The 13,771-nt window shown below is 54.9% G+C and overlaps 1 protein-coding gene across 3 annotated transcripts in view; it reads right to left on the bottom strand.

Moving 5' to 3' along the window:
- Window positions 1-13,771, bottom strand: part of Ano10 (anoctamin 10) — an 88,168-nt gene that overhangs the window by 58,285 nt on the left and 16,112 nt on the right. For 2 of the 3 annotated variants that reach the window (XM_060385014.1, XM_060385015.1), the window contains 6 exons: window positions 7,497-7,616; window positions 5,060-5,629; window positions 3,644-3,699; window positions 3,137-3,211; window positions 2,453-2,635; window positions 301-492 (listed from right to left, as the gene is read on the bottom strand). In XM_060385014.1, coding sequence (XP_060240997.1) covers window positions 301-492; window positions 2,453-2,635; window positions 3,137-3,211; window positions 3,644-3,699; window positions 5,060-5,629; window positions 7,497-7,616 — 1,196 coding nt within the window. The remainder of the gene's footprint in view (window positions 1-300; window positions 493-2,452; window positions 2,636-3,136; window positions 3,212-3,643; window positions 3,700-5,059; window positions 5,630-7,496; window positions 7,617-13,771) is intronic. The other variant, XM_060385016.1, reaches the window with a different exon arrangement.

The raw sequence follows: 13,771 nt of genomic DNA, 5'->3' as shown, positions 1-13,771 counted from the left end.
TAATACACAGGGTATACCTGGGTCATTCTCAGCCACTCTGCCAATCTCAGTCTTTAATCTGCATCTTTAGGCCATTTATAGTTAGTGTAATCATTGGTATGTTGGGACTTAAGTCAGACACTTGTTTTCTATCAATCCCTGTTTTTACTGTTTGCTTTTCTTACCTGACTTATTGCTAATAATCTTGAGCTTATTTTCTGCTAACATTTAGTGGTGTTTAGGGTATAAATTTTCTGTTTTAGAATTTTTCTTTCCCCCAACAATGACCCATAGCTTTCACAGTGCTCTTCCTGAAATTACCTGCCACACACCAATACTGGCCGACGGCTCTGCAAATGGCCGTTTGAAGACCCTGCACATTTTCAAGGCATCTGAGTTGACTTCGGTGAAGTTGTTTAACACAGCGAAGGCAGCTGCTAGTGGGTACACACAGGAGAACAGGCTCACATAGCCAAACTGCAGGAACAGCTCCAGGTAGTCATCAAAGGTTCCCTGCAGCGTGGAAAGACAGCGGCATTGCCCAGTGTCATGTGGGAGTAACTGAAATGCTAGCAAGGGGCAGTCTTCAGCTGCTAAAAAGAGGGGCACGCTGCACGGCACGACAGCACAGCACCCCACAGACCTGGTCACTCGAAAACAGAAAAAGTCCTCTAAGCTCTGCCGCCCGCGAGCACGAGGGTCTCCCCCCCCCCAGCATGGGGTCAAGCCAGCTCTGTTGTGGCTGGCACAGGGCAGCACAGTCACATGCTGAGGATGGTCACGAGGCCAGCCCTGAGAGTGAGGCAAGTGGAGATTCTCCAGCGCTACTGTGGGTTCTAAGCCCATCCCCACATGGCTTCCGCACATGCTAAGACACTGCTGTTGACTCACTGGTGCCACGAGTTACCGTACGGAAAGCACCTTTAAAGTAACCACGATGTCAATGTTTAAGGTGTTTAAGCGGGCTGGTGCTGAGCTGCTGGAGGTGGGCGCCCTCAACCTGCAGCTACAGGATGCGAAGCTGCGGGTGCAGCGGGCTGGGAGAGCGCAGGGGACCAGGGCTGCCCCAGGAGGAGACAGGGCTTCGTTTGCAGTCTGTTGCACTCTCGGGTTTGTTTAGTGATGGGGCAGCTGTGTTTCAGTGTTACCGTCTGACGAACTGCCTTCCTCCAAATCGGAGCCACACTATCTCAGCCTCGCTCCACGCACACATGCTCACTCTCCTCTGACTCCATGCACACACAGCGGTGGGGAGCAGTGTGCGCAGAGACGGCCCGCACGCGTGTGCGCTGAGCACCGTCCCTCCCGAGGCCCGCACACGCCACCTTGGCGGAGCAGGGACAGGGAGACTGCGCATGACAAGAAAGAGCATCACCCTCCGGCCTCGCCCATTTCACAGCACAGGCTCACAACGCAGCCCGGGCCGGGAGTCTGGAGCTGCCTCCTGATCAGTCGCTGCCCAGCAACAGCGCTGTCCGCTTGTGCTCAGCTTGGGCACAGCACAGAGGGGGCTGTGGTCCTAGGTCCTGTCACCTTCATGAAGAAAGACGGTGTGTGAGCACCGGAGAGATCAGGGCTAAGAGTCTGGCCGTGTCGCTTCAGTGCCATCCATCCTCAGGTGTGTGTGTGTGTGTGTGTGTGTGTGAGAGCGTGTGGCGGTGTGTGTGTGGGGGGTCTGCACAACACACAATGAGCCTAGAAAAAAGCAGTAGAGAGACCCGGAGGGTAAAGTTGTGTTTGGAGCTCCTCAGCAGGTAGGAGTGAAGGCAGAGCTGGGTTTCATGAGCTGGATGTTTGCATCACAAGGGACCAAAGCTCTAATAAGCCACGAGATTCTCCTCAGAACAGCAGAGCCATGAACTGTCTCAGTAGAGAGCTGCTCATAGCAAGGAAAAGCACAGGCTCCATGACCCGCTCAACCCCAGTCTCACCCCACTCAGCGCAGGATGACGCCATGACACACATCTGTGCACATATAGGCTCACTCTCCATTGACTGCACACACAAGCTCGCGCTCATCTGACTGCACATACAGGCTCGCTCTCCTCTGACTCTGTACACACAGGCTTGCTCCCCTCTTACTCTGTGCACAAACATGCTTGCTCCCCTCTTACTCTGTGCACAAACATGCTCGCTCTCCTCTGACTCTGTGCACACAGGCTCGCTCTCCTCTGACTGTGCACACACAGGCTCGCTCTCCTCTGACTCTGTGCACACAAAGGCTCGCTCTCCTCTGGCTCCATGCACGCACGCTCTGCTCCCTGCACCCCTCTATGAAATGCCCAGTGACTCTCCGCCCTCGCGTCTGAAAGGCACCTGAATGCACACTTCTAACCTCCAAGTGGCTCCTGCCAGGGAACCCGCTGCAGAGCTCCTGCAGAACCATGCCACAGCGGAGCCAAGGAGCACGAGCGCACACTCAGGAGCACGTGTGACTGTCACCGTCACTGTGGCGTGCCTTGCTCTGGCTTACCAGGTAAGTTCCCATTTCCTTCTCCAGGAGCACTTGCTCGTACAGGGCTGTGTCAACGTCCGCCTTCAAGGCCCGCACCTTCCTCTTGAGCTGCGCGCAGTGCTTCCGCTGCAGCCAGTAGGGGAGCAGAGACTCCACAACCTGGTTCAAGACCTGGGAGGTGATGAGCAGCGTGGCCAAGCTCTGCGGAGAAGCACAGGTCACGGTCACAGGGGCAGAGCAGAGCACGGCCTGCGTCGCCAGTCCGGAGCCCTTAGGAACCGGGGTTAACCTGACAGTGCGCTGTGCTCTGTGTCCTCTATCCCCACTATAGCCTGTGGCTACAAATGGCACTGCCAGGCCTAGGGCGGGCGAGAACCGCTGTGACTGAAATATTTCACAGTCCCGAGCTGGGGAGATGACGCCATCAGTAAAACGCCTGCTGTGGGAACAGGAGGACCCGAGTCAGACCCTGAGGGAAGAGGCGTACCCCAGTGCTGGGACAGAGACACTCGATCTTGGGGGCTTCCTGGGCAGCTAGCCCTGCTGGACTGGCAACCCAGGTGCAGTGAGAGACCCCACCTCAAACAGTAAAGTGGAGCGTGATCAAGGAAAACTGGGCGGAAGGAAAGCACAGGGCGCGCTCTTTCTAGGGCAGGAGACCGTCTGTGCCCCCCCCCCCAGGACTCTGTCAGCCACACTCACCTGGCGCAGAAGCTTCATGTCCCTCAGGACAAAGGCAATGTAGAAGAGCGAGGCAAAACAATTCAGAAAGTTGAACTGCCAGAGAAGACGACAGAGTTAAGAGCGACGCAACCCCTGCAAACCAAGGCCCCGCTGCAGACAGCAGCCTGGGGCTGCGTCCCCGTCCCAGGCCCGAGCTCGACCATCAACCTGGAGGTGAGAGGAGCCTCGAAGCACCGAGCCTGGGCGGCCTCAGGAGCAGGAGCACCGCACAGAGCCCCACAGTTCTCCAGTCTGCAGCCAGGAGGCCAGGGCCCGCCCCGCCCCACTCGGGGAGCTGCAGGGGAGGGTCCTTCTCTCCCTCCGTGGGGCCCAGGCTGCATGTCCCGTGGAGAGGCTGGGCCCAGCCAGCCACGGCAGAAGCCCCCCGCCAGCAGCCCAGACCTGGAAGACTGCACTCTTGTCCCGCACAGAGAACCCCGGAGGCACCGCGGAGAGACGCTGCCACAGCGAAGACGCGCCACTTACCACCAACACTTTCAGGACGAGGTGATTCTGGTAGGCAGATTCCAGTCTGTGGTTCTCTACAGCGGGAGGGGGAGAGAGATGATCTCAGATGAGAATCGCTGCAGGTGTGTCGTCATGGGGTCAGTCAGCGGGGCTGGGCTCGGAGGGCATTCGGGCTGCCAGCTCCAGCCAGCCCGTGCCAGCAAGAGCATCCACCCCGGCACACCCTCCTCCACGGCAGCCACGCCCTCCGCCACGGCAGCCACGCCCTCCTCCCACGGCAGCCACGCCCTCCTCCGCCACGGCAACACTGTGTGCGGGAAGGCCAGCAAACGAGCCCACAGCCGGCCACCCGGCCCGGAAGAAGAGTGTGCACACTGCGAGGGCACCACAGTTTCGGACAGCCCTCCGACGAGGACTGACATGACGAGAACTCGGGGTCTACCCCGGCCTAGAACTGCAGACACGGCGCAGTGACCCGACACAGCAGAAGCAGGAGCAAAGGCCCCACGAGGGGCTCCGCAGCGAGGACTGGCCTTCTAACCTCAAGTGGACACTAGCCAACCTCAGGCCACCATGCTGCCTCCTGCCCGCTGTGAGGACTGGCTGCTGCCTGTGTGCTGTGGAGAACAAATGGCCCGGCACAAAGACAGCCGTGGCGGCCTGGCAGAACCTTCAAACGTTGGGTCCATGAAGTCAAGGCCCAGACCTCTTCCCACAGAAGTGGACAGACACTGAACGGCCTGTGAGCTGCACTTAGCTCGACCCAGCTTCTTCTCTACACAGACGCATGCAGGAGTCCCCACCCTTGAGCTGTCCTGGGGACAGTGGGACACAAATCCTGTCCCCGGAGACACTTTCTCCTTCAGTCTCCCCTCAGCGTGTAATGGATGGTGCTGGACAGGTCCTGCACAGACGTGTCTGTGCTGCCTTGACTCTGCTATATATTGTTGGGGCCACGCCAAGCAGCCATAGGTCCTTATCCATGGGGGGGGGGGGGCTGATTCACGGTCCCCGAGAAGGTGAGGATGAGGACCGGGGTTGGGGGGGTGCCCAGACACTAGCATGCACCCTGGATAAGCTGGCACTGCGGAAGCCACAGCACGGAGATCAGTGGCCACGGATGAGCCATCTTAGTCTTCACAGCACAGCCGAGGACCCTGTCCTCTCCGCCGGCAGTGGCCGTGAGCCCAGCCATCCACGCAACAACTCATTTTCCTGTTTTTATCCTGTGTGGTATGTATGAGGGCCGCGCATGCCTGTGTATGTGCACAGGTGTGGCTTCCCCAGTGCCAGGGGCGGCTCTCAGGGATGAAACTCGGGTCCTCAGACTTGAAGGCAGGCGCCTTTAGCAGCGCAGCCACTCTCCCCAGCCCTCTGACCCCCAGCAGCACCTCCTGAAGGCACGCGAGCCCCGGGACACGTGCGGAGGCTTACCCCACGACGTCAGGAACTCGGCAGCGTATCGGTAGAGGCGGTTCATGACCTCAATCACGACGGCATAGACTATGCTGGGCACATACAGCAGGAGGCCGGTCCACTCGGCCCCGCTGCGCTCGTGGACGCCCAAGGCCCAGGCCTCCATGTCAAAGTACACCATCATGACGTGGAGCGAGAGGCACAGGCAGAGGCACACGAAGGGCAGCGACACCAGGTAGATGCGCAGCTGCCGCCTGTAGCTGGAGTACAGCGGCTCCTCCCTGCCGGTGACAGCGTTGACGCCCAGGACCCCGTGAAAACCCGGCCGGGGCTCCTCAAACTGCCTCTTCATGACCAGCGTCCCCCAGCGATAGGCCATGCTGGCACAGCCGCGTTTCCACACCTCCAGGATCACTGTGGACCAGATGAGGTTGAACGAGGCAAAGATGACATATTTGTCGTAGTCCTCCCACACGAACAGGTAGTAGGGCAGCCCGATGACCGCCATGGGGACCAGGGCGAAGGTGAAGTACTCCAGGAACCCGAAGTACAGCGCAATGGTCTCCCCGAAGTAGCCACGGATGCTGTCTAGAGCGGAAAGGAGGCGGGAGCTGAGGTACGGCGACAGCACCCACCGCATGGATGGAGGGCTTTCACACCTCGGTTTCCATGCTGTGTGGGGTGCCAGCTCTGTCCTGTGTGGACCCAACCTGCACACCAGTCCCGCCTGTCAGTGAGACGAGCCTCAAATTTGCCCCGTTCACAGCTCAGGCCCGGGCCCTCGATCAGTCCCCCCTCACCTCCCTCCCAGAGAAAGACAATCTTGGCATTGGCTTAATTTCTAAGCTCCTAGGTCAAGTTCAGCCGGGGACACGAACCCCTGCGTGGTGTCTATGTGTGGCCACCTTCCTCCAGCAGTGTCACGGCCGTGACGCTCTGTGTGGAGGTGGATTCACAGTGTAACACACCAGTGAGACAGGACATACCACTCACAGACATGAATCAAGCCTCCTCGCATCCACTGCCAGCCCCAGTGCGCGTTGGCCTCCAAGCCAGTGGCCTCCTTCCCTTTGCCAGCTCCTCCTGGCGGGCCCAGCCCGATGCTCAGTCTCCCACAGCCCACACCCAGTGTCCTCCCGAGGCCTCTGCCTCTCTAAGAGCTGACTCCTTAACAGGACCAGTTACCTGTGGTCCCACAGGCACCATTGAAATTACTGCTATTTAAATACAAAACAAAGTGGGAACTCTTTCAAGTGTACCATAAACACGAGTGCTGTGTGACCTGGAGTTACCAAAACTGAGCTTTTCAATTTCAGAGACTACAAGAAAAACTTAAAATGCAACTTCAAAGTCTGATACCAAATACTCAAAAAAGAAATAAAACTAAGATTTTAGTGTGTGTGTGTGTGTGTGTGTGTGTGTGTGTGTGTGCACGCGCAGATGGCCTCAGAGAAGACAGGAAGAGGGTGTCACAGCTCCCTGAAGCTGGCATTGTAGGTGGTTGTGAGCTCCTCCATGATGCTGGAAGGGAAATCAAGTCCTCCGCAAGGGCAGCAAGGAGACCTAGCCTCTGAGCCACCTCTGCAGCCTCCAATCTCGGTTCTAGTTCAACATTGTAATAATTGTTTATCAAAATAAAAATTAAAAGATACAGAAAGAAGGCTTCCTTTAAAATAGAAAAAGAAATTCCTTTAAAGAAAGAAAGGTGACAGCAGTATTCAGTGGCGCTGCAACTGGAACACTGTCTCCATGCTCAGAGACAGCACAGCTGGGGCGTGGCTCAGGGTTGGAGCACTTGCTGAGCACGCTCAGGGTTAATCTCCAGCAGGAAGGTTTATCCAAACACAAGCAACCCGAAATGCTGAACATTAGTGTTATCGCAGCTTCATGAATATTCAATATTTTATGTCAGAGAAAGTCTTCTTATTCAGAGAAAGCAGAGGATCCCTGAGTCTTCCTCAGTGTGAGCACAGCCTGGCCACCTCCATGGGAATAAAACACCTCAGCACTAGTGTTCAGTCAAGCTACATGTGTGAAGACATGGACTCAACAGTGTAGGTGATGGTCAGGCAGTCATGAGCACTGGCTGCTCTTGCACAAGGCCCAAGTTCACGCTAAACTACCTGGGCAGCTCAAAACTGCCAACTCCAGCTCCAGGACCTCACGCCCTCTTCTGGCCTCTGCAGGGGCCTACCACGCAGAACCCCAACCCCACCACACACATACACACACACACACACACACACACACACACACACACACACACAGCTAAAAAACAAGTAAGATCTTAGTAAAAGACACGGATGCACAAAGGCTACTCTGAACTGCCTATCTGTAGATAAATTTGGCCAAAGCCTTAGCGAGACCTAAAGGACAAGGCCATCAAGCCATCTTGCTCATGCGGCTGCTAAGCCCTGGCAGGAAGGCACTGGGTGGACACAGGAGAGACACCTACCTATGGGCTGGTACTTGAGAGCAAACCGCGTGTACCACTCGTCCTCAAGCTTCTTCAGGGCCTCAGGGTCATGCAGTGGGAACACCTGCGTCACGATGCCAGATGTGAGCAATCGCCTCACTGCAAAGGGAAGTGTGAGAACTGCTGAGACACCGGATGGTTGAGGGTGCCCCAGCGCAGGGGTGTCCCAGTCCCAGCGCAGGGGTGCCCCAGTGCAGGGGTGTCCCAGTCCCAGCGCAGGGGTGCCCCAGTGCAGGGGTGTCCCAGCCTCAGCGCAGGGGTGCCCCAGTGCAGGGGTGTCCCAGTGCAGGGGTGCCCCAGCGCAGGGGTGCCCCAGTGCAGGGGTGTCCCAGCCTCAGTGCAGGGGTGCCCCAGTGCAGGGGTGCCCCAGTGCAGGGGTGTCCCAGTGCAGGGGTGTCCCAGCCTCAGCGCAGGGGTGTCCCAGCCTCAGCGCAGGGGTGCCCCAGGACAGGGGTGCCCCAGTGCAGGGGTGTCCCAGCGCAGGGGTGCCCCAGTGCAGGGGTGCCCCAGCGCAGGGGTGCCCCAGGACAGGGGTGGTCATTGGGCGCACAAGGTCACATCTGAGTGTGAACAGAGTATTTCCCAATATAAACATCTCTACAGTTTTCTCTCGATATGAAAGCTGTGCCGGTTGAGTAAAATTTTAAACCACACAAGGTATAAATCAGAGGATGCAAGCTTCTCATTCTTCTCCATACACAAAAACAGCCATTCAGTGTATAGCAGACATCAGAACATACACTGAAGTCTGCACACAAACGCAAACCACACTGCTTTGCACACCTCACAGTGCTCCTCATCCTTTGAGCCATGGTACCTGAAGTCATGGTACCTGAAGTCAGGGTACCTGAAGTCAGGGTACCTGAAGTCAGGGGACCGGAAGTTTTTTTTATGATTTCTTTATTTATTCATGTGTGTGCTCTATCTGCATGCATACCTGCACGCCAGAAGAGGGCACCAGATCTCATTCTAGATGGCTGTGAGCCACCATGCGGCTGCTGGGAATTGAACTTGGGACCTCTGGAAGAGCAGCCAGTGCTCTTACCCTCTGAGCCGTCCCTCCAGCCCCCTCTAAAACCTTTCAGTGTCACCATGAATCTGAAGGAATGTTGCTCTTACAGATGTAATTTCTCCCTCCATGGACCTGGGATTAAGTCTATGCTGAATAACTCTTTCTGGTTTTGCCATTACAAATAACACAGAAATTCCATTTTTTAGATTTACCCATTTTGCATGTATGATGCTTTGCTTGCATACATGTGTATGCACCATGTGTGCCCCTGGTATGCACAGAGGTCAGAGCAGGAAATTGGAGTCCCGGAGCCTGAAGCTACTGATGGTTGAGCTACCACACAGGTGCTGGGATCCGACCCCAGGTCCTCTGTGAGAGTGCTCTCAACCACTGAGCCGTCTCCTCCGCCCCCAAAAGTCCTGGCATGATCACACACACACTATCCCACCTCTGCACTCTCTTTTCCCCATATATGCTTAGAAAAAGGCTTTCCAGGTCCAGGCAAACTTTACTTTTAAATCTGGACATGTCTCACAGGACACATGCCCTCCCCAGCACACTACCCTCCCCTCTGCACAGTGTCTTCACTCATATTGTCTTTCCAACCTCATGACAAAGACATGTGCTTAGATGGGAACATCAGAAATCACATCAGCCCCCTCCTTTTCTGCGCAGTCAGGTGACAGCAAGCTCATGCGCAGATCAAAGCCCCCGGCTGCGCTCCACGGACCCAGAGTCTCCATCTGTGGACAGTGGCATGCGAATGCAAGGGTCTTCAGTCCTGAGGGCCATATGAGAAGCTGGGCGGCTTTCCCCTGGAGTCCCTGAGACAGTCTCTTACTATTGAGCACAGCCGCTCATACAATGGCGTTTGCTTCGAAAGACAGGCCTACTGCTTCCACAGCCTGGGAGACTCAGCCGGACTGGAGGGAAACTGAACACTCTCCACCGTGAACCCTCTTGAAGCAAGCTCCGCAGAGGACAGGATTTAAAAGACGGGCTGGGAGGAGTCCCCTTCCTAATGACTGAAGAGCCTCAGCCCAGAGGGCCAGCTGTGAGGGTGACCAAGGGCCAGCGGTGAGGGTGACCAAGGGACAGCGGCGAGGGTGGCTAAGGGACAGCGGCGAGGGTGACGAGGGTGACCGAGGGACGGCTGTGAGGGTGACCGAGGGACGGCTGTGAGGGTGGCCGAGGGCCGGCTGTGAGGGTGGCCGAGGGCCGGCTGTGAGGGTGGCCGAGGGCCAGTGGTGAGGGTGGCTGAGGGCTGTCAGCGAGGGTGACCGAGGGCCGGCGGCGAGGGTGACTGATGGCCAGCTGTGAGGGTACGCAGAGCTGAGGCTTAAGCGACATCGGCTCCGGGTGCCATCAAGACCTTTTGTAAGGTTCTTGTGCTATACTTTCTGAGGACTTTTCTTTGGTGACATGACTTAAGTCGGTTGCCCACAGCCACGCCCTGTGTGTGGGGTGCACGGCTGTAGCAGGGCGGCCTCTAGCATGGTTTTCGCTACCCTGCACCGTATTTAAGCTCTGGGCTGGCTTGTGGCACTGAAGCTCCAGGCTCTCCTGTACAGCCCAACTCTACTACAGAGGCTCCCCAGCAGGCTCCAAGACCAGCTTATTATCTCCAAAAACAGGAGGGTGAATGGAGCCTCTGGAGAGGCTGCCAGTCCTAAATTGCCAGCTTCTCATCTCCATCAATGCCAGAGCACGGTTCTGGTTTCAGCTCTAAAAATAGAGGCCGGATCCTTTAAAGCCCTGCGGCCTCCTCATGTCAGCTCTGCTGTAATTACAAGGAAGGACTCTACCTTGAAAGAAAATAGATGATGCTTGGGCCTAAGAAAAGGAGGCGCACGTCAGCCAGATTCCCTCCTTCCGGGGTACGGAGTGACCGAGAGCCACTGGATGGCCAGCAAACAAAGGAACGCTGACCCGTGGAGAACTCTGGCCAGCAGGACACTGCAGAGCTCTGTTGCACTAACAGTCCCGCTGCCTCTGGCTGACGTGCTCACCACAAAGAAGAGGACTCCCACGACTCCTGGCTGAGGCTCTGGGTCCTGGAGACCAGTGGCCACTCTTCCTACATCTGCTCAGGGAGCAGAGGCGGGGCCGGTCAGCACAGCCCCTCACTCCTGTGGCTGCTGGACATCAGGGGGAGCAGACGACTCCCATCCAAACCGGAAGAGAGCCACTCTGAGACACGCACGTCTCCTGTGGTTCCCAGTTGCTTTCCTCCCTGTTTAACATAAAGACATGAATGCACGTGACCAAACACAGAGTGCATGCGGCCGTGTGTGATCTGATCTACACGTATGCCAATGGCTGAACATTCTTATATGCATTCCTGATGGTGGTAGTTGAAACCTGTCACTGTTCTTAGCATGTTGATGCGGGACTTTAGAGACAGACCCCCTACTTTACACTCAGAAGCTGTCCTGAGAGGCAGACCTCAGAGGCGTTGCAGCAGGCATTCGTCTGCCCCCGTTGCGCTAACAGAGGACTAAGGCAAGCCAACTTTATCAGAAACGACTCTTCACATCACAGCTCTGGAGGACCCTAGCCTGGCACCACCTCTTAGCTCTAGGTCTCGGTTCTCAGCTCTAGTGAGGACTCATGCTTCCAGCAGGACCAGAAGCATGCGCCTGGGTGTCTGTACTGTACCGGGCACTGGCTGGAACACGCCTCCCAGCCAAGAGAGCGAGGAAGAGGTGCTGACCCAGGGCATGGATGCTTGGCTACCGGGAATGGTGGGGACACCAACACCTTCCTCGCTCACAAGACGAGACCAAAGCAAAACCATGGAGAGCCAGAAACATAAAAGAAAAGTTCCATGAACCAAAACTTAGAAATGTAAATCACAAGCCACGAAACAAAGCCTTTAAAGTCAGCAGAGAGTAAACAGAAGTCTATGACCCTGGATGGAGCAGGCAGATGGTGGCCCAGCGCCCTGAGTCACTGGGACACAGGGGACATGGACACAGGTGCACACCTGAAGTCCTGCCAAAACCAGGGGGAAGACCGTCAGCTCTGGCGCCGAGTCATGGCCGCGCCCACAGAAGCCCTTCAGGAAGGGCTCCCTAGAAGCTCTCTGCAGAATGCAGCTGCCTCAAGGGGACCCACTGCAGGACAAACTATGAGCCTCACCACCGCTGCTCCCGGCCGGAGACCCTGACCCCTTCCTCCATGTCCTACCTCCCAAAACTGCCAATCTGTGAAACAGGGCTTCACTCCAAAATGAGTTAGAGGTGGCTCATACTTGTAATCCCAGCATTAGGGAGGCTGAGGCAGAAGGATCACTGCAAGTCTGAGGCCGACCTGGACTTTAGACTGAGCTCCTGACTCCAAAAACAAAAACAAACAAACAAACAAAAAAACAAGACAAAAACAATAATAAGTAATAAACACAAAGAAACTTGTGAAGCTACACGAAACATTTGAGGGAAACTGAGAGCTGAGAAGACAAAGCAAACAAAGGACGGAGAAGCAGCAGGAAGTCACGTGACGTCGCAGCGTTGGGAGGTCACAGCGTCGTACAAGGAAAAACTGACAAAGCAGAGAGACCCACACAAACACATCTCCAAAATCAAAAGTCAAACTGAAGCTGAGAGAACAGAAGGAAAGGGCTCCAAAGAGCAATGTGAGAGAAAGGAAATGACTACAAATTCCAAATTGATAAAGCTACAAAGAGGGAACAACAAAAACACAGGTGGGAAAATGAGAAATAAGCCTAGGACAATCAATATTACGGCGGGTGTGTAAGAGCCCACACGTACACAACCCACACCCCAGAACAAAACAAATCCACCAGGAGAGTCTTCAAAGGCAAATGGGAAGTGCTTCCTCAGGAGAGCCTCTCCTACAGGACGACAGGACGGCGCCCCAAGAAAAACCGATACGCCATCCCAGTCTTCCGTGGCTGGCAGCCCTTAAGCCACAGGGTGTAAAACAGCAGGACTTCCTCAGAGCTCTGGCAGCCGTCATCAGAAAGTCTAGGATGGAAGGCCCGCACGGTGGCACAGCTGACCGAGCAAACACTAAGAGCTGCCTCCCTTATGAGGCCTGCGTCCACACGGCCGTCCCCACAGCACAGTGCCTGCACTTCCAAGGGCCTGGCTCCGTGAGCCAGTCTGCAGAGGGCCACAGAGAACCGGCACCAAGTGTGGGCACTTCTTCAGTGAGCCTCCAGTGCGGGCACCTCAGTGCGGGCACCTCAGTGGGCCTGCGGTGTGGGCAGAAAGCAGAAGGGGGCACTTCAGTAGAGGAGGGTGACCAGCAGAAGAGAGGCAGGGCCATGCGGAGGAAACACGAAGTCCAAGACACGAGTGTGAAAATATCACAACAGCCATTATTCTGTAAAACTGAATACTAGTGAAAAAATAGAAAAGGATGTTTTTTAAACTTTTGGTATAAGTTTCAAAAACATAAAAGTATGAAGTCAAAGAAATTAAGAAAATGTTATGATGTTAAACTTGATTTTTTAAAATAGGGATTTTCTAGCTTTTTTCAATGAAAAGAGGATAAAAATGTGACATACCATGAGATAGCAACTTTTTCCTAAGCACAAAACCAGCAATTTCAACATGAAATATAACCCAAATGAAATAGCCCAATTTTTCACCAACACAAAGTAGGTCATTAGTGGACAGTACACATCCAAACTACAGCTCTCTGGCGGAGGTTTTCCTGCTGTGTGTGTGAAGCTCAGGGCTCGGCCACCAGCACCACGGAACCAAAGCCATCAACAAAGAAATCTCCTCTCAAGAAAAAGTCTCCAGATTGGGCGGCCTGCAAAACCAAACTTCTAATAGGAGATTCCTTGGAGGTGCTAGGAGCAGAAGGGTAAGAAAAGCAGGAACACAGAACAAAGCAAGAATGGCAAGATAAGACTGAGTTCAACCTTACACAACTAAACACGAAAACAAATAGCAATTAATGGCTGTAAAGGTCTACATTGGGAACCCGCCAAAAGTGTTTATGCAGCCAAAAAGAAAGCTGCAAGGCAAAGAGCAAGCAAACAACACACCTTGCGGAGAGCAAATTGGCAGAAATGTGATGAAATCCCAACACTTAACAATCTCCAGGACTATGACTGATCAAGAAGATAAAACAAAATACAGAAGATTTAAAAAGTAAATGGCAAAATTAAATTGTAGGCCAAACATAAAGAAATGCTCATAGACACAACAAAAATAAACAAAATATTCCCATTTGACAAAGCAGTCCATGGCATTCATCAGGAAGGTCA

This window comes from Meriones unguiculatus, chromosome 6 (assembly GCF_030254825.1).
Source record: "Meriones unguiculatus strain TT.TT164.6M chromosome 6, Bangor_MerUng_6.1, whole genome shotgun sequence".
In the NCBI taxonomy this organism is placed as follows: Eukaryota; Metazoa; Chordata; class Mammalia; order Rodentia; family Muridae; genus Meriones; species Meriones unguiculatus.
This window is presented reverse-complemented; position numbering and strand designations above follow the sequence as displayed.